The sequence below is a fragment of the Erinaceus europaeus genome, chromosome 20, assembly GCF_950295315.1.
Source record: "Erinaceus europaeus chromosome 20, mEriEur2.1, whole genome shotgun sequence".
Classification (NCBI taxonomy): Eukaryota; Metazoa; Chordata; class Mammalia; order Eulipotyphla; family Erinaceidae; genus Erinaceus; species Erinaceus europaeus.
This window is the reverse complement of record NC_080181.1, coordinates 5,423,591-5,450,149: the sequence shown is the minus strand read 5'-3', so window position 1 is coordinate 5,450,149 and position 26,559 is coordinate 5,423,591. Positions and strand designations below refer to the sequence as shown.

The 26,559-nt window shown below is 43.0% G+C and overlaps 1 protein-coding gene across 2 annotated transcripts in view; it reads right to left on the bottom strand.

Moving 5' to 3' along the window:
• CFAP300 (cilia and flagella associated protein 300) overlaps positions 1–25,461 on the bottom strand; it is a 32,483-nt gene extending 7,022 nt beyond the window's left edge. The window contains exons 1-5 of one of the 2 annotated variants that reach the window (XM_007520723.3): positions 25,310–25,461; positions 25,056–25,137; positions 16,253–16,328; positions 7,376–7,542; positions 2,014–2,186 (exon numbers count right to left, since the gene is read on the bottom strand). In XM_007520723.3, the coding sequence (XP_007520785.1) occupies positions 2,014–2,186; positions 7,376–7,542; positions 16,253–16,328; positions 25,056–25,137; positions 25,310–25,419 (608 nt within the window). In that variant the 5' untranslated portion in view covers positions 25,420–25,461. Of the gene's footprint in view, positions 1–2,013; positions 2,187–7,375; positions 7,543–16,252; positions 16,329–17,808; positions 17,983–25,055; positions 25,138–25,309 lie in introns of those variants that run through there. The other variant, XM_060179720.1, reaches the window with a different exon arrangement.
• Between the last annotated feature and the right edge of the window lie 1,098 nt (positions 25,462–26,559).

Genomic DNA, 26,559 nt, shown 5'->3' with positions numbered 1-26,559 from the left:
CTCCATGGTTACTGCTGGGGCTGGATGCCTGCACTACGAATCCACCGCTCCTGGAGATCCACTCCTCCATTTACCCCATTTTGTTGCCCTTGTTGTTACCCTTGCTATTGTTTTTATTAGTATTGTTGTCATTGCTGTTGTCAGGACAGAAAGAAATCAAGAGAGGAAGGGAGACAGAGGGGGGAGAGGAAGATAGACACCTGCAGACTTGCTTTACCGCTTATGAAGCGACTCTCCTGCAAGTGGGGAGCCGGGAGCTCGAACCAGGATCTGTAAGCCAGTCCTTGCATTTTGAGCCAAGTGCGCTTAACTCACTGTGCTACTGCCCAACTCCCTTTTTCTCTCCTTCTCTATCTCCCCCTCCTCTCTCAATTTCTCTGTCCTATCCAATTAAATAGAAGGGAAATTAAAAAAAAAAAAAAAGGAAAGGAGTCCAGCGGTAGCGCAGTGGGTTAAGCGCAGGTGTCGCAAAGCTCAAAGACTGGCATAAGGATCCCAGTTCGAGCCCCCGGCTCCCCACCTGCAGGGGAGTCGCTTCACAAGCGGTGAAGCAGGTCTGCAGGTGTCTGTCTTTCTCTTCCCCTCTCTCTGTCTTCCCCTCCTCTCTCCATTTCTCTCTGTCCTATCCAACAATAACGACATCAATAACAACAGCAATAGTAACTACAACAATAAAACAACAAGGGCAACAAAAGAGAATAAATAAATAAATATTTTAAAAATCTTAAAAAAAAAAAGGAAAAGTGGGTGTCAGAAGTGGTCGATTCATAATGCAGGCATTATGCCCCTGCAACAACTATGGTGGCAATAAAAATAAAAGCAAAAAATAGATGTCAATGGGAAATTGCTTCTGTTGTTTGTCTAAATGTTACAATGAAACTCTGGGACTCTTTGCTTTCTCTTGTTTTATCCCCTTTGCCTATAAAAATGAGCCCATGCCTTCATCATTCAAAAATCTAACCAAGGGCCAGGTGGTTGAGCGCACATATCACAATGCACAAGGACCCAGGTTCAAGCCCCGGGTCCACACCTGTAGGGGAAAAGCTTCACAAGTGGTGAAGCAGGGCTCCAGCTATCTCTCTGTTTCTCTCTCTCTCTCTATTTCCCACTTCTGTCTCAATTTCTGCCTATCTCTAACAAGTAAGTTTTTTTTTTTAAAGAGTAAATGTTTTTAAAAAATTCAACCAGATAATGTGTACTTCAGTTTAACTAGAAGTATGGGAGGTAACATAGTGGCTAGAACTCTGGTGCAGAAGACAACTTAATGGCAAAACAAAACAAATAAATAAAAAACCTTTCATACCTGAGGCTTCAAATCACCATGTTCAATCCCTAACCCTATCGGTGAGCCATGCTCTGGCCTCTACCTCTCTATCTTTTGATATTTCTCCCTGATGAAATAAAACAAACAAAAAATATTTTTCAAAAATGAGGTCCTGAGTTTGAGCACTGGCATTGCATGTACCAGAATGTTACTCTGGTTCTCTCTGCCCTTCTCTCTTAAGTTAATAAATAAACATATTTAATATATATGCATATATGTTATGAATAAAATTTGTAAAGTTTTCATCATTTGATCTTCAAAAAGGAAAGAAGACTATACAACTTGGGATTAATTTGTAAAGGTAAATTTCACCTAGGTGAAGATTCCTCCACCTCTTCAGAACAGACATAATGCTTCTTCTGCTACTAGTCAAGCAAATTTAAACATTCCAAAGGAGCTTATGCTCACTGGAGACTTTAAAAAGAAGACTGAGGTAAAAGGAGATCTGGGAAGTAATGCTTATTATGAGGGGACTGAGTAGGTTACAGGTCTGAATGACAGCAAAAGGACAGAGGGAAAGGAAAAGGGCCGAGGTAGAGAAATCCAGCCTGAAAGAGGCTGTGAGAAGTGAATCAAAGTGGTAGATTTCTTTTAGACACTTTGGTTTTAACACTATGACCAGTCCCCAGCACAGCCCAACAAATATTCTATTAACCAAATTTCCATTCGATAACTAAGCATCACTTTACCTCACTAGATCCTTATAGATAAGCTTTGTGGTTTCTAGATATGGAGTAAGTACATCCTCATACTGACAAAGAGCACCACCAAGGCAAAGATGTTTAAAAAGACAAAACAGGAATTCTTCTCTATCTGGTTGGCTGAATATTTCATATTTTTCTGAGTCTTCCTCTAGCAAAACCTGTGAAAGATGGTAAAAAAAACACACACACACACACACAAACATCTGAGTATAATAGAATTCAAGGTTCTAATTTCTGTCACAACTTTCAATTTATGCATTTTAAGGACCAATTTTGAAGTCACCGAAGTGCTCTGTGGGACTTTCACTAGGTTTCCTTTCTTCCTTCTATTTTAATGTTTTTTTATATTTATTTTTCCCTTTTGTTTATTGTTGTAGTTGTCATTGTTGTTGATGTTGTCATTGTTGGATAGGACAGAGAGAAATGGAGAGAGGAGGGGGAGACAGAGAGGGGGAGAGAAAGATAGACACCTGCAGACCTGCTTCACTGCCTGTGAAGCGACCCCCCTGCAGGTGGGGAGCCGGGGCTTGAACCGGGATCCTTGCGACACATGTGCTTAACCCGCTGGCTACTGCCCAACTCCCTCCTTCCTTCCATTTTATCATTAGGTGGCCAATGATAGAAACTATCTGTTTTTCCTTCTACTGTTTTATTCCTTTGCTCTAGTGCTTATCTCTAGTAATTGTTTTACTGCAACCTTAATCTTGGGTTTTTTTTCCCCCACTAGTGTTGTTTCTGGGGCTTGATAACTGCACTATGTATCCACTGCCCCTGGTAGTCATTTTTTCCTTTTATTTCTTTCTATTTTTATTTGATAGGGTAGTGAAATGAAATTGAGAGGGGAGAGAGCAATAAAGGAGAGAGAGAGAGAGAGAGAGAGAGAGAGAGATTCCTGCAGATAGGCTTCCCCCTTGCAGAGCTCCCCCCGCCTGGGTCCTTGTGCATGGTAACAGAGTGCTCAACCAGGTGCGACACAGCCTGGTCCTCAACCTTAGTGTTTAGTCGCAGTAAGTGTTCCGTATAAACAATGTGTGCATGAAAGAACAGAGAAAACTTCTCCACCCCAGAAGGGCACTAGCTTTTGCTTCTATCCAGAGGCTAGACACAATGACCGCTTCCCGAGCCTTCTGGAGCTGCATGGTTGCCATTTCCCTCCCTTCCACAGCTATTCCGCTGACATCAATCCGGGAAACTCATCATCACGCTTCCTTGTCCTGCTCTGCCCCAAAGAGGTCACTCAGGTCAGTCATCTGCAATGACTTGGGCTCTTGAGACCTTGTTACCTCTTTCAGAAAAGTTTGACTAGGTCTGATAGGGAAGATTCTCACATATCCTTACGGACAACTGGCTAATTTGTTGGCTGTGATGGATATGAATTGTTTATACCCCACCTATCCTAAATCTATGGAATATCTAATAAAATAGATACAATATAATTAAAATGATAAAGAGATAAACTATGCTTAATAAATAAAATGGGAAGAGAAAATAAACATAAGGAACTCTAAGTGGGGGCTAGGCGGTACAGCTGGTAGAGAATACATGTCACCACGCATAAGGACCCGGGCTCACTGCCCCGGTTTCCACCTGCAAAGGAGAAGCTTCAGGAGCAGAGAAGTGGTGCTGCAGGTATCTATCTCTTCCTCTCTATCTCTCTTTGTTTGACATTCTACCAAGATAATACCACTGGGAATGGTGCCGAGGTGTTAATACCGAGACCCAGCAATAACTCCACTGTCAGAAAAAGTAAGACAAAAACAAAACACCTCTAGGTGAAGAAAAACTATGAAAGCTACTATAAAAGTATGGCACTTAATACTACCATACAGTTAGTTAGAGGAGGAAATATGAGCCGCGTCTACAGCGCCAGCAGTCTAGTGTCACACATGCACTTAGTTAAGGAAATAGGCTCAAGTTAACCTTTCCTTTACCTCCATCTCAAATGAAATTCATCACAGAGCCATTATATTCGAGGCATTTTTCAAAGTGAGACATTTTAAAACATGGTAAACTTGATGGTGTTGTCCATCAGCAGTTCACCTGTTGTCATTTGATGGAAGTCAAAGCTACTGACATATGCAGAGGAAGCACTTCAGTGGCCATTCCTGGGGTGTGCCAACAACACTTGCCCACCTCCCACTCTCTCTGTTAAAAAATCATGTGATGGGGGTTGGCGTAAGCTTCCCACCTGCAGGGGGTCGCTTCACAAGTAGTGAAGCAGGTCTGCAGGTATCTTTCTCTCTCCCTATCTTCCCCATCTCTCAATTTCTCTCTGTCCTATCCAAAAAAACAACAACAACAAAAAACAAACAACAACAACAAAAACAACAACTGGCCACAAAAGCAGTGGATTCGTAGCGCAAGCAACCAGCCCTAGCAATAACCTTGGAGGCAAATGAGAGAGAGAGAGGACAAGACCATAGGAAATAAAAATGAGTAAATATATATGAATATTGATAGTTACAGAGATAACAGTCAACACATATCTGTGACCTTGGGGGAAGGGAACATAACTCTGGTGGTGGGAACAGTGTGGAATTATATGTCTCTGTTATCTTACAATTTTACCAGTTAATATATATTAAATGACTAATAAAAATATTAAATATTTAAAAAAGAAAAAAGAAACGATGTGCTAGAGGGGCCAGGCTGTGGCTTGCCTAGTAGAGAGGACACATTAGCATGCACAAGAACCCAGTTTCAAGTTCTGTGTCCCCCACAGGGACGTAAGTCTTTTAAGTAGTGGAGCAGTGCAGCAACTGTCTGGCTCTCTCTCTCTCAAAAAAAAAATCACTGGCTATGGTGGAGTCATGCAGGCACCAAGACTCAGTAATAAGCCTGGTGGGGAGAACCGATGTGTTAGATGGCCAGGTTCTCAGTTACCTAAAGGTCTGGCTTAATACAAGGGTGACAACAGTCCTTAGAAATGAAGTTAACACATTCCTTCCATGAGCACTCCCATTTAAATTACAATAACTAGAAAAATGTTTGGACTGAATGTTAAACTGTGACTATGACTCCTCTCTGTCTCCATTTGTACACAGGTCTGTTCAGCCAGGGAGCCTGGCCCAGCAGCCTGAGGCAGAAGGCCCCCAAGCAGTGAGGGAGGAGGCCAGTGTCAGGCATTCACCTCCTTCAGTGTGCAGCCTATTGCTGCACAGTGGGAGTGGGGGGGAACCAAGGTTAAAAAATCCTCCTTGTTGTCACAAAGTGGTAAAGGACACAAGAGCAAAACATGCTGACAACTACCAGAAAAAGACGGGTTACAGCACTGCCAGCACAGGGGTGCGAGGTCTGGCAATAAATAAGACAAGCAGCTGCAGACAGTGCTGCAGAGTGTTTGGTGGGAAGCAAATCCTCCTTTAAAACAAAGAGCTCAGTGTGCTATCAGGGATCACAGCTCAGTGACAGAAAGCAGAGCGGACATTAGCGGTGCTCAAAAGTAGGGGGAAACTCAGACTAGCTCAGACACTCTGTGAGTGTTCATTTCCAGTGCTGAGTGAAAAGAAGTAGGAATTACTAATCGATCCATACTATACAGTTTTGTATTATATCGTATCATATGCATTCATACCCTTAACAGCAAACTAACTACTATAGTTTCATTTTATTGTATGAATTTGATTATTCCCAATTAGTTAATTCCATTTTCTTGCCAAACTAAACACTGTTTAAAGCCTTGTCCTTCTGGAAATCAAGGTATAGACTGGCTGGATGCCTCCAGGTCTCTTAGAGATAGGACTCTTGTGTCCAGCCAGGGTCTCGTTGCTTCTCTAGCTTGTTCCTGTCTGGATTTGTGTTGTACTAGAATGGTCCATCTCCTTTCTTTTTATAACTGTAGAATAATAACAGTAACAACAACAATAAACTGTAGTTGTTTTCTAATAATATTGTCAGAAGCTTATTAAATGCCAGGAATTCTGCTAGGTATTTAAAATGCATTCCCTCACTCACTTCTTAGATTATTCCTATTTTAAAGATCAAGAAAGTAAGATGTAGAGAGGTGAAGTTATTAAGTGATAGAGTCTGGTTTTGAGCTATGTCTACATCAAAACCCAAATTATAGTAATTTTATAACTACTTTCTCAATAATTAAAATAATCATGATACAATTCATTTCAACAGCATTTGAGACTTTTTGAAATATATATTTAAAAGCTTTCTTAATTCACTTTCTCAATGATTTCAGTAAGAAAAGCAGAATGGGCAATTTAATCCCCATGCTATACAGATAAGATCTTGAGGCTCAAGATATGGAAATGATTTACCTAAGGTTATTATCTTGCAAATAGTAAATCAGGACTTAGGTAAATAACGCATGCCTTCTGATTCCAAGTTCAGTGCATTTCTCACTAAAGCAAAAAGTAATTTAGTTAATCAAATGGGGTTTTTGATCTCAACAATGAGATAAGAACATTCTTTTCACCCTGGGCTAGAGCTCACTGGCAACACACACACACACACACACACACACACACACACTTATACTCCATAGATTTGTGTGTGTGTGTGTGTGTGTGTGTGTGTGATTGTCACTGGGGCTTCAACACTCAGCTGACTTTTTCAGACAGGAAGGGGGAGGGGGGGGGAGTTATAAAGGCTTCTAGTGCAGCGGGGCCTGGTTTGTGAAAGACCTGGGGCACGTGCATAACAAAGCAGACTCACTGTTCAGGCAACCTAGCTTGTCAGTCCTTACTGAAGATTTTTATTTTTTTTTTAATTTATTTAATTTAAAAAATTTTTTTGCCTCCAGGGTTATTGCTGGGGCTTGGTTCCGGCACTGCGGATCCACTGCTCCTGGAGGCCATTTTTGTTGCCCTTGTTGTTGTTATTGATGTCATTGTTGTTGGATAGGACAGAGAGAAATGGACAGAGGAGGGAAAGACAGAGAGGATGGGGAGCCCGGGGCTCGAACTGGGATCCTTACATATGCGCTTAACCTGCTACGCTACTGTCTGACCCCCCTGAAGATTTTTTTTTTTAAAAAAACTAGCACAATGCCCAGCTCTGGTTTATGGTGATATCAAGGCTTGAACCTGGGTTCTCTGGTGCATAAAGTATGAAAGTGTGTTGCAGGTGGCACTTCTCACTGGCCCCCAGTAGTGCTTCCAATTACTCATTTCATATAAGATTATAAAAGTGAGAAAGGGAAAATAAGCATTAGCTACATAGGCCAGGAGTTAGTTTTCTTTTTTGACTGGACACTAGTGATTCACAGTGTGGTTACTGGCATGTGGACACATCAACAACCTAAGCCTCTTCTTCCCCGGAGTCTTTTGCTTTGGTGCTGTACAAGGTAAACTTTTCTGCCTTATAGTACTGTGAAAAACTTACATTCTATACTTACTTTTCGTAACTCATCAGAAATAAGAAAAGGATCATAGAAAGAATCTAAACATTTAACAATATTTCCATTGTCCCGGACTATATCTTCATCATATAATCGATTAAAAAATGACATTGAAAGCTGTGTGCAAGGAACATTTGTAGCATCAATTTTTTTCACTTCAGTTCCTGAAAAGAGAGATAGATGTCAATTTAGCATTCTCAATTATCCTGAAACAAGTACCACTGTGCAGAGACTCTCAGTAACCAGATGTGACATGCATTTTCAAACACTTACATGGCATATTAGTTTAGGAATTTTAGGAAGATTCCTTATTTTACAATTAGTTCATTTTTATTAAGCACTAAAAGCTAATAAAATCTCACAATTACAGGCTTAGATTTAGGAAGTGTAAAATTAAATGACATAAAAATGACACGTGTGTGTGTGTGTGTGTGTTAGGAGGAGGTTCTTAGCATTAAAAGCCAGGATGGCTGTTCACACAGAGGAGCTGCTTCCCTTGACGTCGGATGTGCACTACACTTAATGCTTTTCCCTCTACATTAACAAAACAGCAACTGGTAACCAGTATAAGTAAAAGATGTAGCTAAAGCTCTTGAGGATTTCTTGAAAATGTTTCTCATCTCCAAAATTCTCCCTTGTGATCTCATTGATAGGCATGTAATACAACAAACAAGCAATCACCGAATTTTCCAAGACGAGTTAAATTTTAAACCAGAGCCCAATCAAGTTTTTACAGGTTTGGAATTAGAGAAATGTGAGAGCCTGACTCTTTCCTGTTCCTCCTGCAACTCTTGTTCTTTCCCTCCCCTATACTTATTTCCTAACTGTATCCCCTGAAAACTTTTTTATTTTAGAGTAGAGGCTGTAATAAGTGACAGAGAGACAGAAATTACAGTAAATACTTTTTTTAATACTTTTTTTTTAATGTTTCCTCAAATGCCTACATCCACCTGTTTTAAAAAAATATATTTATTATTCCCTTTTTATTTTCCCTTGTTGTTGTAGTTATTATTATTGTTGTTGTTGATATCTTTGTTGTTGGATAGGACAGAGAGAAATGGAGAGAAGAGGGGAAGATAGAGGGGGGGAAGAAACAGAGACACCTGCAGACCTGCTTCACCACTTGTGAAGTGACTCCCCTGCAGGTGGGGAGCCGGGGGCTCGAACCAGGATCCTTATGCTGGCCCTTACGCTTTGCTACTTCCACTGTGCTACTGTCCGACTCCCACTGTAAATACTTTTATTTTTGCCTGAAAGAAGCATTCAACTTGTCTTTTATGCACTCACAGATGCATGTGGACACTCACTCATGTATAAAGGATGTTTTCTAGGAAGACTTTGGTGCATCCTCTCTCTGGCCTCTCTATTGGATCTTTAGTCAGAGAAGTACTTTGCACTTGAGAAGAGTAATACTGTGGATTATTCACACTTTCTTCTGCCTGCTAGGACCTGCTGCTCACCTTCTGATCCTGAGCTGGGTTAGTGTGGGGGCAAGAAGGATGCCTGGAGCCAGGAACTGTGTATGCCTCAGTAATTTCAAAAGTTGTGCTGCTAAGAAAAGCTCCTTTTGTTTCAGAAGCAAAATCCTCTGGGGGGAGTTGAAATGAAAAGATCGTGGAAAATGATAGAGTGGATCTGAGTAATATTAGAAGTTCAAAGAACAAGGGCAATGCAGTGTAGATCCACTCTTATGGCCACAGGATGTGTTTCTGAGTTGGAGTGGCACACATTTGCATAAATCTACCCTGGGTTGTATGCTTGAGACCCAGAAGTGACAAGTTCAATCCCCAGCATCATCTTTTGCCAGACCTGAGCAGTGCTTTGGTCTCTCTATGACTCTCAAAATAAATTTAAAAAGGACTAAGTGTGGGAGAGAAAAATAAAATATGGAACAACTAGTTGCAATAATTTTTTTAAAAAAAAACACCCTATCTGAGGGCTGGGTGGTGGCGCACCTGGTTGAGTGTACATGCGTCAGTGCACAAGGACCCTGGTTCGAGCCCCCGGTCCCCACCTGCAGGGGGGAAAGCTTCATGAGTGGTGAATCAGGACTGCAGGTGTCTCTCTATTTCTCTCTCCCCTCTCCATTTCTGACTATCTCTATCCAATAAATAAAAAAAATAAAGATAATTAAAAAATTTTTAAAAACCCACCCTATCTGTAATTTGGGGAAGGCAGAAAGGTTTGGATGGTGAGAAAAGATAATTAAACTCAGGGCTGAAGCAAACATCACAGCACTTGTGCATGGGATTTGTATGGGAATGGTCCAACAGGGACCAACAGTCAGAGCTAAGCAATCCTCTGATAAAAGTAGATGAATACATTCAAAATACATAGTCTGAAGCATGGGGAAAGCACTTGTCAAGACTGATATATATACCTCAAGCATGTCTACAATGAAGCCCTAACTCTTAATGTTAAGGCATCTGCAGATAGAACCTCTGGGAAATAACCAGGGTTAGATAATCCTATATAGAATTAGATGTTCAGCATATGAATTTTTCTTTTTTTTTTTTTAGGTTTTTTATCTTTATTAACTTATTTTTTATTGGATAGAGACAGAGAGAAATTGAGACAAAGGGAAGATAGAAAGGGAAAGAGACAGTGAGACACCCGTGGCCCTGCATCTACTCATGAAGCTGTCCCCCTGCAGGTGGGGACCAGGGGCTTGAACCCTGGTCCTGCACACTGTAATGTGTACACTTAACCAGGTGCTCTACCACCTGGCCCCCAGCATATGAATTTTGAAGGGGCCAATTCAGTTCACAATATTGTATCCTGGCCTCTCAAAATGTGTCCTCACATGCAAAATGCATCAGTTCTATCCCAACAAGCACTCATAGTTTCATTCACTCCAGCATCAACTCTAAAATCAAAAGCACAAAGTCTTAGCTAAATATCATCTAAATCAGATATAGATCAGACCTGTGGTACAATTCACCCTTAAGCAAAATTCTTCTCCAGCTCTGGAACTGTGAAACTAGTTATTTGCTTCCAAAACAAATAGGGAAACAAGTCTAGGACATATATTTCCATTCCAAAAGGAAGAAATAGGAAGGAAGGTGGGGGTGATGACCCCAGGCAAGTCCAAAATGTAACAAGGGCAAACTCTACTAAACTTTAAGTGTAAAGAATAATTATTTGAGGGCTGGCAAAATAACTCACTTGGATTGTGTGCTGCTATTTGCTCAACCCAGGCTCAAGCATGGTGCTCAATACATTGAAGGAAGCTTAAGTACTGTGATTTCTCTCCCTTCCATCCCTATTTTAAAAAAGCTGAAGGAGGAGGAGGGGGAGGAAGAGGAGGAGGAGGAGGAGGAGAAGAGGAGGAGGAGGAGGAGAAGAAGAGGAGGAGGAGAAGAGGAGGAGGAGTAGGAGGAGGAGGAGAAGAAGAGGAGGAGGAGAAGAGGAGGAGGAGGAGGAGGAGAAGAAGAGGAGGAGGAGAAGAGGAGGAGGAGGAGGATGAGAAAAGGAGGAGGAGGAGGAGGAGGAGAAGGAGGAGGAGGAGGAGGAGGAGGAGGAGGAGGAAGAAGAAGAAGAAGAAGAAGAAGAAGAAGAAGAAGAAGAAGAAGAAGAAGAAGAAGAAGAAGAAGAAGAAGAAGAAGAAGAAGAAGAAGAAAGAAGAAAGAAAAGTATGATTCTGTTTGGTCCAAAGCTCTGTCACACCCGCTGGGGAGGTGGTCACACCTCTGGGATTGTGACCCCAAGAAGCAGGGTAGCTCTGCCCCAAGGCTTTAAACAGTGTGGCTGTATATCTAGCAAAATGAAAGTACGGGATAGCTCTAGTGATCTCTGAATTCTCTCTGAATTCTCTCTGAGTTCGCTCTCTCTCTCTCTCCTCTCCCTCTCTCCCTCTCTTTCTCTCTCCCCAGAGTACTGCTCAGCTCTGGCTTACAGTGTTCCTATGGACTAAACCTGGAACCTCAGAGCCTCAGGCACGAGAGTCTTGTGCATCATCTCCCCTGCCTGGGACTCCTCTTTTCTGGAACAGTTAGATCTGCAGCAAAATGTCTGTGATATGGTCTTGCAGGATCTAAGGAGTCTGACAGCCTCTGTTATTTTGTCCTACTTGTTAATGAATCAGTTGTCTCCAGGGTTATCGCTGGGCCTCAGTGCCTGCACTATTAACCCACTGCTGCTAGTGGCTGGTTTTTGTTTGTTTGTTTGTTTTTTGGATAGGACAGAGAGAAATTGGGAGAGGAGAGGAAGACAGAAAGAGAGAGAGAAAGACACCTGCAGACCAGCTCTACCACTTGAGAAGCAATTCCTACAGGTGGGGAGCTGAAGAGCTGGGGAGCTGGAACCAGGATCCTTGAGATGGTCCCTGTACTTCACACTTCATGCACTTAACACGGTGTGCCACCACCCGGCCCCCTTGTCCCACTTGTTTTTAATTATCATCAGGGTTATCACTGTGGCTCAGTGCCTGCACTGTGAATCCACTGCTCTTGGTGCCCTTTTTTCTTTTTAAAATGTGTTTTTTCTTTCTTTTCTTGAAAAAAAAGGTGTGTGTCTGTTGACTGAGATAGAAGGAAATGGAAAGAGAAAAGGGAGACAGGGAAAGAGAGAGAGAGAGAGACAGCTGCAGAACTACTTCATGCCTGCAGGTGGGGAAGCTTCCCCCTGCAGGTGGGGGAGGGTGGCTTGAATTTGGGGTCCTTGTGTACAATAATGTGTGTTGCTTTACTAGGCATGCCACTGCCTGCTCCTTGCTTCATTTTTTCCTGTCCTCTTTAGATTAGACTGATAATGTGTTCTGGGCTGGTACAATAACACCTCTATTCTTGGCTTCTGGAGGAATGGCTGATTAAGTCCTTGAATTGTACCCTAGATCTCTTATCAAACGGTTGCTGAGCCACACCCTTAAAATCCTCTTCAGAGTGGTCCAGGAGGTGGCGCAGATTAAGCTTTGGACGCTCAAACATGAGGTCCTGAGTTCAATCCCCAGCAACACATGTGATGTCTGGTTCTTTCTCTGTCTCTCCTCCTATCTTTCTTATAAATAATTAAAATCTTTATAAAAAAAAAAAGAAAGAATCCTATTCAGAATAACTGTTCTCATAGTTTATAATATGGATAAGTAGAGAATTTTCCATCTCTTCAAGTTCTGGTTCCTTCTTAACAATTCCTTCTCCAATTCACCTCTTTCCTTTCATATTTGTAAAATCTTTTAAATTATTTAAAAGATTTATTCATTTTAATGAACTAGAGAACAGGAGCATCACCCTGGCACATATGGTGCCTCTAGCTCTGAGCCATCTTCATTCCTTTTTTTTTTTTTTTTTTTTTAAGATTTATTCTATTTATTTCATATGACAGAGTTTCACGTGAGATACTGCAAAGAAAGAGGGGATAGTCGGGCAGTAGCTCAGCCAGTTAAGCTCAGGTGGTGCTAAGTGCAAGGTCTAGCGGAAGGATCCTGGTTCGAGCCCCCGGCTCCCCACCTGCAGAGGAGTTGCTTTCCAAGCAGTGAAACAGGTCTGTAGGTGTCTGTCTTTCTCTCCCCCTCTCTGTCTTCCCCTTCTCTCTCCATTTCTCTCTGTCCTATCTAACAACAAAGACATCAATAACAACAACAATAACACAGACAATAAAAAACAACAAGGACAACAAAAGGGAAAATAAATATATATATGAAAACATTAAAAGATAAATAAATTAATATAAACCAAAAAATAAAATAAAATAAAATAAAAGAGAGAGAGAGAGAAGCCAGAAGACCACTCTTGTATATGCAGCACCAGGGATTGCACCTCTCTCAATATCCTTTTCAAAAATTAGAAAAACAAGGCTGTGCTACAAGGGCAACAAAATGGGAAAAACGGCCTCCAGGAGCAGTGGATTTGTAGTGCAGGCACTGAGCTCCAGCAATAAATAACCCTGGAGGCAATAAATAAATAAGTAAATAAATAAATAGATAAATCAAAGGCTGTGCTATTTTTGGAAGTGTATACGTGGATTGGAGTAGACTACATATTCCATGTACATGAACTGAGTGCAATTACTGTAAGCATGCTTTCTAAACACTGAGATCTATGGCACTGAGTGTGTCTTCCTGAAGACTCTGAACTGGTAAATGCATTTGCTCAGATGCTCCGTTTAACTTTAGAAGCAGTCTGAAGGTCAGACTGTACTGGCTTTTTGCTCTGTAAATTGTGCAGTGGCCTTCAGCCAACAGTAACAAAATCTGACCTACTACATCTAACATCATGAACTGTTTGCAACCTTGTTCTGGGTTAGTTCATCTTTCTGTTTTTACATTTAAGGCTACTGGAAGTCTATGAAAACTCTGTGTAAGAATTTACCAAAACTACCCCATCTAATCTGAAACCAGGTTGCATTTTCTTGAGCCCAAATCACGTCACCATCTAGGTGGTCATTCTAAACAGAGTGGTTTGTTCTATAGCAAAGCATTCTCAATCTAAAATTTTAATTCATGTTTTTATTTTCAAACTAGTTTTCTACTAACTCTCTGATTTATCCATTGACTTGAGATTTGCTTAAGAGGTTTGAATGCTACTAGGTGTTTGAATGTTGGGTAACCTGTGACCCAGGAGGCGGGTGAAGTACTGGGTTCTCTAGCATGAGGTGCTGAAACTAACCCCCGGCAGCACATGCACTGCAGTGGCGCTCCAGCTGTCCTTTCTCTCTCTCACAAAAAAGGAAATAAGCAAACAAATCTTTAAAATGTTAGGTAATTCTCTTTATGGACTTCTGGCTGTGTTTCAACATACTGTGAAATATTATGCATATAAAATTCTCCTTTGGAAATTTAAGATTCTTTCCTCCACAGTGTACATGGGAGCAGCCCCCTTAACCATAGTTTTGAAAATATTACTTAAAATACCTCAAGCATAAGGTCAAATTCTTATGAATCTTATTATAGTATATTTCTGCATCTTATTTTTATCTATTGTTTATTTCTTTTTAAATTTTTTATATTTATTTATTTATTCCCTTTTGTTACCCTTGTTTTTTATTGTTGTAGTTATTGTTGTTTTTGATGTTGTTGTTGGATAGGAAAGAAAGAAATGGAGAGAGGAGGGGAAGACAGAGAGGGGGAGAGAAAGACCTGCTTCACCACCTGTGAAGCGAATCCCCTGCAGGTAGGGAGCCAGGGGCTCGAACCGGGATCTTCACGCTGGTCCTTGCACTTAACCTGCTGCGCTACCATATTGTTTATTTCTTACTGCGACAAATTTATAAATTAAATTTTACCATAGATAAGTAATTATAGGGAAAAAACACAGTATGCATAGGTTTCAGTAGCCTGTGACTCCGGGCATCCATGGGGGTCCTGGCAGATAAGGATGGACTATTGCGCTATATTTATAGGGTATTCCCCAGTGGCTGCTTCCTCTGTTAGAAATCTGTGTCTCAGGGGCCAGGAGGTGGTGCATCTGGTTAATACACATCAAAGCTCTCAAGAACCCAGATTCAGGCCCTTGGTCCCTACAGCAAGGAGAAAGCTTCAGAATCAGGGCTGCAAGTGTCTCTCTGTCTCTTTCTCCCCTCCCCTCTCAATATCTGTTTCTACCAATAATAAATAAAATAATTTAAAAACAATCTATGTTTCTGCCTTGAGATTTCATCCAAGCACGCCTGCACCAGTAGAATCTTATCAGGCCTGTTCACCTGAGCAGAGTTCAGGTCACATCCCTCTTCTTGTTCCTGTGGTACCAGCAGTGACCATTATGACACAGGTGTTATCTACATATCAAGGAGTTTCTTTTCCCTTTCCACCTTCCTTCTTTTTTTCTTTTCTCTTACAATTTAAAAATATATATATATTGAATAGAAACTGGAAGAAATTGAGAGGGAAGGGGGAGATAGAGAAGGAGAGAGAGACACCTGTAGACCTGCTTATCACTTGTGAAGCTTCTCTCCTACAGCTGGGGGCTAAGGGCTGGAACCAGGGTCCTTGCACATCGTAATATGTGTGCTCTACCAGATGTGCCACTACCCAGCCCCCCAGTGAGTTTCTTTAGTGCAAGTTTGCTCTAACTCATCTTAATGTTCCTTGCATAGAAGGTGCACAGTAAACGTTCCCAAATGAATTAAGAGGGGAAAGCTGCTCTTGTGGCTGAATCAAGAGAGTGGCAGTGGGCTCACTAGAGACGACTGCAGGGCAGCCCTGGCAAGACCAGTCACATTTGACTTTGAAGCCATCAAACAAATGGGTTATTCAAAATTTTTCTTTTACTTTAAAATTTTTTTGTTTAGGGAATCGGACAATAGCGCAGCGGGTTAAGTGCACGTGGTGCAAAGTGCAAGGACCAGTGGAAGGATCCCGGTTCGAGCCCCCCGGCTCCCCACCTGCAGGGGAGTCGCTTCACAGGCGGAGAAGCAGGTCTGCAGGTGTCTGTCTTTCTCTCCCCCTCTCTGTCTTCTCCTCCTCTCTGCAATTCCCTCTGCCCTATCTAACAACAACGACATCAATAACAGCAATAGTAACTACAACAATCACTACAACAATAAAACAACAAGGGCAACAAAAGGGAATAAATAAACATTAAAAAAAATTTTATTTACTGCACAGAGATAAGCATAATGATTATGTAAAAGACAAATGCCTGAGGCTCTGAGCTCCGAGGTTCAGTTCCCAGCACCACAAACAGAAATTGATAGGGTAGAAGTAGAGAGAGCTAGAAAGAGAGACATCTGCAGCACTGCTACACCCCTCAGGATTCCCCCTGCAGGTGGGGAGTGGGAGCCTGAATTGAGATCCTTATGCACTGTAGCATGTGTGCTCACCTATGTGCGCCACCACCTGGCTCCCACAACTTGTAGTTTAGTAATGAAAAAGTTCCTGAGGCAAAATGTGTTATAACAGTAATATAATCATTTGAAAATACCAAACTAAATTTCATTTACCTAATGTAATCCACTGTCCAGGAGAATCTGAAAGTAACTTCAAATTGGAAATGACATTTGGATCTTTGAAAAAAGCCTAAAAATGCAAATTTGAAGGGAGTAAGTTAGATACTTTGTTACCAACAACATTAACAATTAACCTGTAAAATATCATTCAATTCAGACTGGGGAGCGCAGGGAGAGATGGTACCAGGGAGGCAGCCCTGGGCAGCACACGGGACTTAAACATATGAGGCCTTGATTTGACCCTTGGCACCACACACACTGGAGTGGTGCTCTGGTCTCTGTCTCCTGTAAAGTGAACAAACAAATCTTATTTATTTATTTTAGTAGAGCACTCTTCAGCTCTGGCTAATGGTGGTAAGATGGATTGAACCTGGGACCTGAGAATCTCAGGTATGAGGGTTTCTTTACATAACCATTATGTTATTTCCCTTGCCCAGTGAATAAATCTTTTAAAAAGTAAATTCAGGGGAGTCGGGCTGTAGCGCAGCGGGTTAAGCGCAGGTGGCGCAAAGCACAAGGACCGGCAGAAGGATCCCGGTTCGAGCCCCGGCTCCCCACCTGCTGGGGAGTCGCTTCACAGGCGGTGAAGCAGGTCTGCAGGTGTCTGTCTTTCTCTCCCCCTCTCTGTCCTCCCCTCCTCTCTCCATTTCTCTCTGTCCTATCCAACAACAACAACAACAATAATAGCTACAACAATAAAAAACAACAAGGGCAACAAAAGGGAATAAATAAAATAAATAAAATAAAAATTAAAAAAAAGTAAATTCAATTTTATGTTTCTTTTTAAAATCATCTTTATTTGATAGAGACAGTCAGAAATCAAGAGGGAAAGACAGAGAGACACCTGCAGCCCCACTTCACCACTCGTGAAGCTTTCCTCCTGAAGGTGAGGACCAGGGGCTCGAACATGTACGCTCAATCAGGTGCACCACCACCCAGCCCCCCAAAGTAAATTAAATTTCTTTTAATATTTGTTTATTTTCCCTTTTGTTGCCCTTGTTGTTTTATTGTTGTAGTTATTGATGCCGTCATTGTTGGATAGGACAGAGAGAAATGGAGAGAGGAGGGGAAGACAGAGAGGGGGAGAGAAAGATAGACACCTGCAGACCTGCTTCACCGCCTGTGAAGTGACTCCCCTGCAGGTGGGGAGCTGGGGGCTCGAACCGGGATCCTTACTCTGGTCCTTGAGCTTTGTGCCACGTGTGCTTAACCAGATGTGCTACCGGCTGACTCCCGTAAATTAAATTTTTAAAAAGAGCAGTGAGAGATAAAAAATAAATATAAGAGCAATTTTACTCAATATACTGACAAAATTTTAAGATTAGAAACTTCTGGCAATGTTATCAGAAAACAAGCACTCTCATGTGCTTCTAAAAGTGTGAATCTTTACAAGCCTTTGGGGCAGTAACTGGATATTATCTTAAATATTAAAAACATGCATTTCTTTTGATCCAGAAAATTCCATGTTGAGGTGTGTATCCTACAGAAATGAAACCAACAGTAGATAAGATTTATGCATAAGGACACTTTTTAAGAGTGCAGTTTGTCACCTCAGAACCTGCAAACAGCCTCACTGCTTCCATCAAGAGAAGAATGACTGAATATGTTACAAGATATCTTCACTGAATGATCTGTAGTTATAGAAGAGAGGCCAGGTGTTGGTTCACTTTGTAGAATACACGTTACCATATGCAAGGATGTGGGCTGAAGCTTCTGGTCCCAACCTGCAGGGGGGAAGCTTCATGAGTTGTGAAGTGGTGTTGAGGGTGTCTCTCTCTCTCTCTCTCTCTCTCTATCTCCTTCCACCTCAATTTCTCTGTCTCCACCAAATAAAAAAAAATAAAGAAAAGGAGAAAATAAAAAGGTTGCCAGGAGCTACAGAAGAATGAGGGCCATGACCAGTGAGGTGGTTCAACACATAAAGCGTAAGGCTTTCGTGTGTGAGGCCCTGGGTTTGATTCCCAGAACCACATTATGCCAGAGTAGTGTTTTGGCTGACTTCCTTTCTCTCTTTTTCTTTCGTAAAAATAAATAAATCTTAAAAGAAAAAAAAAAAACAGGGGGCTTGTTTTTCTTCCCTTACTATCACTATATCCCGAGGGCATAGAACAGGCCTTGACATAGAGCTGTTACTTAGTATACATCTGCTGTATTAACTCTGAGGGAAAACCATAAATATTTTGAGTAGAAAAGAGTGGCTTAAGAGTGATGTATAATAAAACAAACTAAACCCTCTCTTTATTTACATGAACATAAAGAGAAGTATGGAAGAATACATACCAAGCCATTAACAATAGTGACTTCAAAATGGTGGTTATAGGCTTGTGGGAAGGAAGTTGAGAGGGCTGGGGGAAGGATTAGCCTGGAGTAGAGAGGGATTGTTGATTCCATGAATTGTTCACTACTTTTTAATTTTCTGCAATACAAAGCCATCTCACTTTAACATTCCTTTGAAGTAATCACTCCTACATAGCTTCTTGAAAAAACAATCTATTCATTTCTCTATCTACCATTTACTCTTTTTTATTAAATTGTTTATTATTATTATTTGCCTCCAGTGTTATTGCTGGGGCTCGGTGCCTGCACCACGAATCCATCGCTCCTGGAGGCTACTTTTTCCCCCTTTTGTTGCCCTTGTTTTATCGCTGTGGTATTACTACTGTTGCTGTTGTTGATGTTATTGTTGTTGGATAGGACAGAGAAAAATGTAGAGAGGAAGGGAAGACAGAGAGGGGGAGAGAAAGACAGACACCTGCAGACCTGCTTCACCGCTTGTGAAGAGACCCCCATCCCCGCAGGTGGGGAGCCAGGGGCTCAAAGTGGAATCCCTACTCCATTCTTTGCACTTCATACCACAGCCCAATGCACTACTGCCCAACCCCCCATTTCCTCTTGTATATCTGATTCCTGCTGCCATTACTGAAGAAAAGTACATTTGACTGTTTAATTCTAAATACCAAGTGGACACAATCCCTGCTCTGGAGTTGACAGGCTAAAGGAGGAGACATTAAGTAACCTGCCATGAGCATCATAAAGTGCTCAATATGCAGACTGTATCTAATGAAAAACGTAATTCACAAGGGACACTTTGGTCTACGTCTGAAAGGTGAATACTTGGATTAAAGGGTTAGCTGATCGATGCTTAACTGACACCCTCCTACCCCATGCCACTGAAGGGGAAGTCTTGAATTAGGAGTTTGATGATTTTCATGGTGAGCTTCCAGCTTCCAATAGATTAATAATCAGCAAATGAAGATTTCTGAAGATTTAGCACTGTGAGCTAGCTCTAGCATAGAAGGAAGATCTCTGAAGATTTAGCACTGTGAGCTAGCTCTAGCATAGAAGGACTTTTTGTTGTTGTTGTTCATTTGCTTTCCAGAGCACTGATCAGCTCTGGCTTATGGTTGAAAGACTGTTTTGTTTTTTTTTAAGATGGAGAAAATGGCAAGTTTAAAGGTTATCAGACTGAAAAAGGGAGGGACACTACAATGAAGGGAGGAAAAAGAAATTCAGTGTAACCAGCACTAAAGAGTCAATGGTCAGGGAGTCGGGCGATAGCACAACGGGTTAAGCGCAGGTGGTGCAAAGCACAAGGACCAGTGAGCCCCCCACTCCCCACCTGCAGGGAAGTCGCTTCACAAGCAGTGAAGCAGGTCTGCAGGTGTCTTTCTCTCCTCCTCAAACTTCTCTCCTCCACAAACTTCTAAATATAGTATTTTGGAGATAATTTAAAATATCTGTTAGATAACGTATACAAAAAAGCAAGTATTTAACTGTAGCATCTCTCTGGCAGACTGCTGGATCCTGTTCCAATGAGCCCCTTCCACTGTTTTAAGGAATCTTAATGCTATGTGTAGTAAGGCAAAGATGCTTGATTACAAGCCTGTGCATGCTAATCTCCATGAAATGTGATGACGAGATGTGAGCAGAAACGTAGAGCAGACCTTCAGGGAAGCTCTGTGAGTTACGGTGTTTCCCTGCAGTCTGTGTGGAAGATTCTCTTCATCATCCCTGGCCCGTGGAGAGGGTGGGGCTCGGTGCTGGCGCGACAACTCCACTGCTCCAGGGGCCATCTTTTCCTTTTTATTGGATCGGAAAGAGAGAAACTGAGAGGGGAGAGGGAGTGAAACAAGGGAGGGGGAGGGAAAAGGGGGGGAAGGGAGATAGGAAGAGAGAAAGAGAGACACCTGCAGACCTGTTTCACCTCCTGCAGTTGGGGAGCTGGGGGCTGGAACCCAGGTCATTGATCTTTGTACTATGTGCACTTTAAAAAATTTTTTTAATGTTTGTTTATTTATTTATTTTTAATATTTATTTATTCCCTTTTGTTGCCCTTGCTGTTTTTATTGTTGTAGTTATTATTGTCATCATTGTTGGATAGAACAGAGAGAAATGGAGAGAGGAGGGGAAGACAAGAGAAGAGGAGAGAAAGACAGACACCTGCAGACCTGCTTCACTGGCTGTAAAGTGACGCCCCTGCAGGTGGGGAGCCAGGGCTGGAACCGGGATCCTTATGCCAGTCATTGTGCTTTGTGCCACCTGTGCTTAACCCGCTGCGCTACAGCCCGACTCCCTGTGTGCACTTTTTTAACCTTGTTGATTCGCTTGCATTTTCTACACATTTAATGGTGTTACCTGCCATTCTGGCCAGTTACATCAGAAATCTGGCCCTACTTCTTATCATCCCTCTTGTACTAACTACTCTCAGGATCTCATCAATCCTTCCTCTTCATATCCTTCCAGGCTTCCTGCTGTGACAGTTTTCATTCAGGATATCACCATATTCTGATGGAGAAAAGCTGTTTCCATTTTGGTCTCACTGCTTCCAGATTCAGTTTATGAAAAACTTCCTCGGGGCTGGGCGGTAGCACAACGGGTTAAGCGCACATGGCACAAAGCGCAAGGACTGGATTTAGTATCCAGGTTCGAGCCCCCGGCTACCCGCCTGCAGGGGGGAGGGGGTCGCTTCACAAGCAGTGAAGCAGTTCTGCAGGTGTCTATCTTTCTCTCCCCCTGTCTTCCCCTTCTCTCTCGATTTCTCTCTGTTCTATCTAACAACAGTGACAATAATAATAATAATAACAACAATGATAAACAACAAGGACAACAAAAGGGGAAAAAATGGCCTCCCAGAGCAGTGGATTTGTAGTGCAGGAACTGAGCCCCAATGATAATCCTGGAGCCAAAAAGAAAAAAAAGGGGGGAGTCGGGCGGGAGCACAGCGGGTTAAGCGCAGGTGGCACAAAGTGCAAGGACCAGTGAAAGGATCTTGGTTCCAGCCCCCGGCCCCCACCTGCAGGGAAGTCACTTCACAGGTGGTGAAGCAGGTCTGCAGGTGTCTGTCTTTCTCTCCCCCTCTGTCTTCCCCACCTCTCCATTTCTCTCTGTCCTATCCAACAATGATGACAACAATAGTAAGTACAAGAATAAAACAACAAGGGCAACAAAAGGGAACAAATTAATATTTAAAAATAAAGAAATAAAATATTTGGGGGCTGGACAGTAGTACAGCGGGTTAAGCGCACGTGGTGCAAAGTGCAAGGACTGCCATAAGGATCCTGGTTCTAGCCAGTGGCTCCCCACCTGCAAGGGGGCCGCTTCATGAGCATGAAGCAGGTCTGCAGGTGTCATAAAAGAGAAGAAATAAGAAAAATTTCCTGATATCAGTGCCCCTCCACTGGGTGACCCATTTCCCTATGTTTAGGACACTTGATCTATTCTCCATTCTAGCAAGTGTTTCATTGTTTCATATAGCACTTTTTACATGTCTAGTTTCTAAAACTGTAAATGTCTATATGTTAAAATCAGAGGTCCTTATCTTTTGAACAGTTCTCAGCAGGATCACAGCAGATGTTTCCTTGTCTGTTTCTAGAAGAAACAGATAAAGGCTGGGGAGAATAGTGGCCATACAAGACTTCCATGTCTAGAGCTCCCATGCTCAGTCTCCAGCACCACCACGTGCCAGAGCACCATAAGCTGGTGCTTTGCTGAAGAAGAAAGCAGAAAGAAGTTAAGCGCATGTGGCACGAAGTGCAAGGACTAGCTTAAGAATCCCAGTTCGAGCCCCTGGCTCCCCACCTGCAGGGGAGTCGCTTCACAGGCGGTGAAGCAGGTCTGCAGGTGTCTGACTTTCTCTCCTCCTCTGTCTTCTCCTCCTCTCTCCATTTCTCTCTGTCCTATCCAACAACGCCGACATCAATGACAACAGCAATAAAAAAAACAACAAGGGCAACAAAAGGGAAAATAAATAAATAAATAACCTTTAAAAAAAAAGAAAGCAGAAAGAAGTAGAACAAAGTAGAAAGAAGATGAAAGACAATATAGATAGGGACCAGGTGGAGGTGCACCCAGTTGAGTGCACATGCTATCATGCACAAGGACCCAGGTTCAACCCCCTACTCCCCACCTATAGGGGAAAGACTTCAGGAGCAGTGAATCAGGGCTGCAGGTGTCTTTCTTCCTTTCCATCTCCACCTTCCCTCTCAATTCCTCTCAGTCCTATTAAAAAAAAAGGGGGGGGGGTCGGGCTGTAGCACAGCGGGTTAAGTACACATGGCGCGAAACTCAAGGACCAATTTAAGGATCCCGGTTCAAGCCCCTGACTCCCCACCTGCAGGAGGGTCGCTTCACAATTGGTGAAGCAGGTCTGCAGATGTCTGTCTTTCTCTCCTCCTCTATTTCCCCTCCTCTCTCTATTTCTCTCTGTACTATCCAACAACAATGACGTGATGACAACAATAATAATAACCACAACAATGATAAAAACAACAAGGGCAACAAAAAAGGAAAATAAAATATTAAAAAAAAATTAAATTAGGGGCTGTGTGGGTGGTGGCACATGTGGTTGAGCACACACAGTACAGTGCCCAAAGACCCTGGTTCAAGCCCCTGGTCCTCACCTGCTTCACAAGTGGTAAAACAGTGCTGTAAGTGTCTTTCTCTCTCCCTATTTCACCTTTCCCTCTCAACTTCTCTGTCCAAAATAAATAAATAAATAATTTAAAAGGTTTTAAAAAAAGGGTTAAATGAAAAGAAAAAAAAAAAGCTACAGATAATGTAGGTGAGGCAGTTAAGGTGACTGTAAGGAGGTAGAAAGGTCAGCTCTCGGCAGTCATGACCCAAGCAGTGCTGGCTTTCTGCTGGAAGGCAGGGGTCTCCTTCACACATTTCAGAGGGTGCAGCACTATGCTCACACCTTGACCTCTGTCTCTGTAGACTCTAGAATTGTAAGACAACACATTTCTGTTGTTCTAAGCCTCCCAGGTCGTGGCACTTAGCTAGTCGCTGTGGGGAGGGGATGCATACACACGGTTGATGATTTGGCGTATTCAGGTCTAACAGGGGCCAGCGACGTAACTCTGCAGCAGAGCACAGGTTTTGCATGTCTGAGGCCCTGGGCTCCATTTTCCATGAAAATCATAATGCTTCTCCCTTTCTTCTTCACTGCACTTAGCACTATGTGACCTGATCTTTTTTTTCCTTTTCTTTATTTATTCTGAAGTATTGCCAGGGTCCTGGAAGATTCCTGAAAGGCAGGCTCTTGTCTGTCTTGTTCCTCATTTTCCCAGCAAGTGAGGAAATTCCTAGCACACGGCAGGCCCTGAGGAAGTGCTTGCTACATTCACCACATACTGAAGTCAGGTGGTGGGGGGAGAGAAGTGGCAGGCCAACATTCAAACTAACATTTTAAATAAAAAAAAACTTTGTAAAAGTAAGGCGTCTGTGTATTTAATGAGGAAATCAGATCATCACTGTGGCATATGTGGTAGTAGGGATGCACTTTGGATCTCCCGCCTGCAGCCTTGAGCTCCATGGCTGACTCTCACCTCACTGGCTGCTAAAGCAATTGGATTTTACTGAAGGCAGAACTTGTACTTTCAAGTGAATCTCTGCCCTTTTCAAAAGTAGTTAAACCTCAGGCAGCTAAATACTTAGCTGCTTTTGCTTACATTTTGTTTTGGAATTCCTTATTTTGAATAGTTGCCACCGCTTGTTTGCACAAGGTAGATGTGATTTTGAGGGAAAAGAAACCCAAAGAAATTTGGAGCTAATCTTCATAAATCACGTAGCTGGTAACAGTGAATAATAGTATTTTTTTAAAAAATGAGTTGTGCCTATTGACAAAAGACTTGAGTTTTCTGGAGAGAGGCTGACTTTTCAAAACTGGAAACTTTTCTTTCTTTTTTTAAAAAAAATATTTATTTTATTTATTCCCTTTTGTTGCCCTTGTTGTTTTATTGTAGTTATTATTGTTGTTGTTGTTGTTGTTGGATAGGACAGAGAGACATGGAGAGAGAAGGGGAGGACAGAGAGGAGGAGAGAAAGACAGACACCTGCAGACCTGCTTCACCACCTGTGAAGCGACTCCCCTGCAGGTGGGGAGCCGGGGTTCGAACAGGGATCCTTAAGTAGGTCCTTGTGCTTTGCGCCACCTGCACTTAACCCGCTGCGCTACAGCCCGACTCCCAACTGGAAACTTTTCTAAAGCAGGATGCTGGTGAGCTAAGTGGGAAAAGGAAAAGATGTTTGCTCTTGTCAAAGCAAAAAATATATATATACAATTTGTCAGCTGACACCTCGTAAGAGTCTCAAACTCCAAGAGACACTTTACAAAGGAACAATGTGTTCACAGGAATCTAAAACCGGCCGGGGAAATAGCTCGGGGTTCGAGCCCGGGCCCCACGGCCTGGAAGTGAGTCGGTGAGTCGCGGCGGCGGCGCTGCGGTTTCGGCCGCTTTTCTCTCTGCTTCTGAACCCGGAATGGGGGAGACCCGGGGAGCCCTCGGCCCATACCCACCAGCAGGAACTCATCCTTCCTGTAGGCCTGAAACGTCTGGTCAAAGCTGAAGGCCTGCGCGCGGATTCTGCCCAGCATGGACCTGGGGTGCGGGGGACACGGCGGTCGGCGGGCGCACACAGCCGGCCCCGGGCGCCCCCACCCCGCAGGCCGGCCTCCCTCGGCCCAGCTCCCCCGGGCAAACACCCTCGCAGCCCAGCCCAGGGGCGCACAGCAGGGCTTCCTCGGAGCCCGCCCCCCGCCCGGCCCCTCACCACTGGCGGAGCCGGCTGGTGGTCTCCGGGGCGCTCAGAGACGGGAAGGTTTTCTGAGGCAAGAACCTAAAGTCGTAGGCACCCGCGTCCCCGAACCCCCCAGCCGCCATCGCGCCCCGCGGGGACCTGAGGGACAGTTGCCTTGGAAACACGGCGCCAGACGCGGGGGGCGGGGCCTCTGGCGGGGGCGGGGCCTCTGGCGGCGGGGGGGGAGGGCCAAGGGGAGGCGGGGGGGGGAGGGACGGGCTCGCGCACGCGCTCCAGGTTCCGGAAACCCGGGCCCCTGGCAGCGTGTCGCGGCGACTCCCAGCCCCCACCTCCAGGCTGCTGACCGCGCAGCAGGCCCCCGGGGCTCTGCGCTGCCATCTTGGACCCACAGTTAGCCTTGATGACTCAGGCAGTTCCTAAAGTCAGTCCGAATTTATCAGGTTTATCTACTTTGGAAGACAAATGTCTACGTGATAACTTGGGAAACTTTTCTCTTTTATCATCTGCCTTCTTTGTTACATTTGAAGACTAGCACCGTGCTGTGTAATAGACACAAATCTCTTAATTTCTTATTGACAGTTAACCTTTTCCATCTCTGTGTGTAAGTTTGATTGCTCTATTTTGTCACAAATGGGACGGGGAGTTTCCCAGGTCTTTGCTAAGTCCTTTTCCTTTTTCCCATTATTCCTTAGTCAGTAGGAGAAAGGGAAAAACACAATGTCCATTGTTCAGTGTTCTGTAGCATGAAAACATATTATGCACGACTTTTGACGAATTTATGAACATACTCCTTTTTGGAAATATATTCAAGACTGCAATTTCTCAGTCATAGGCTATGTCTCGTTTTACTGCACACTGCCTACACGTTTTCCAGAGGAGATCAGTTTTTATCCTCATCCAGCAATGCACGACGAGATTGCTCTATATTCGTACCAACGCATAGTGTCGTCAATCTTTTTATGTCAGCATTTGACAAGGATGAATTAGCTTCTCATACTATCTTAAAGTCGCATGCCTTTGGTAACTAGAGTGGTTGAGCAACTTTCTGTAGGCTTATTGGTCGCTTGGATATATACATATATATATTTCTTTTTTCAGTATAGTGTCTACTCAACTGTTTTCTACATCAGAAGAAAGGTACATCAGTCTTATATGTTTAAGGTGTTTTAATACAGCATGTATTTTATGCAGTCAGATTTTCCTTTTCATAGCTTGCTTGTAGCTTTAATATTCAGAATTTTGTTATTTTAATGAAATCTGTT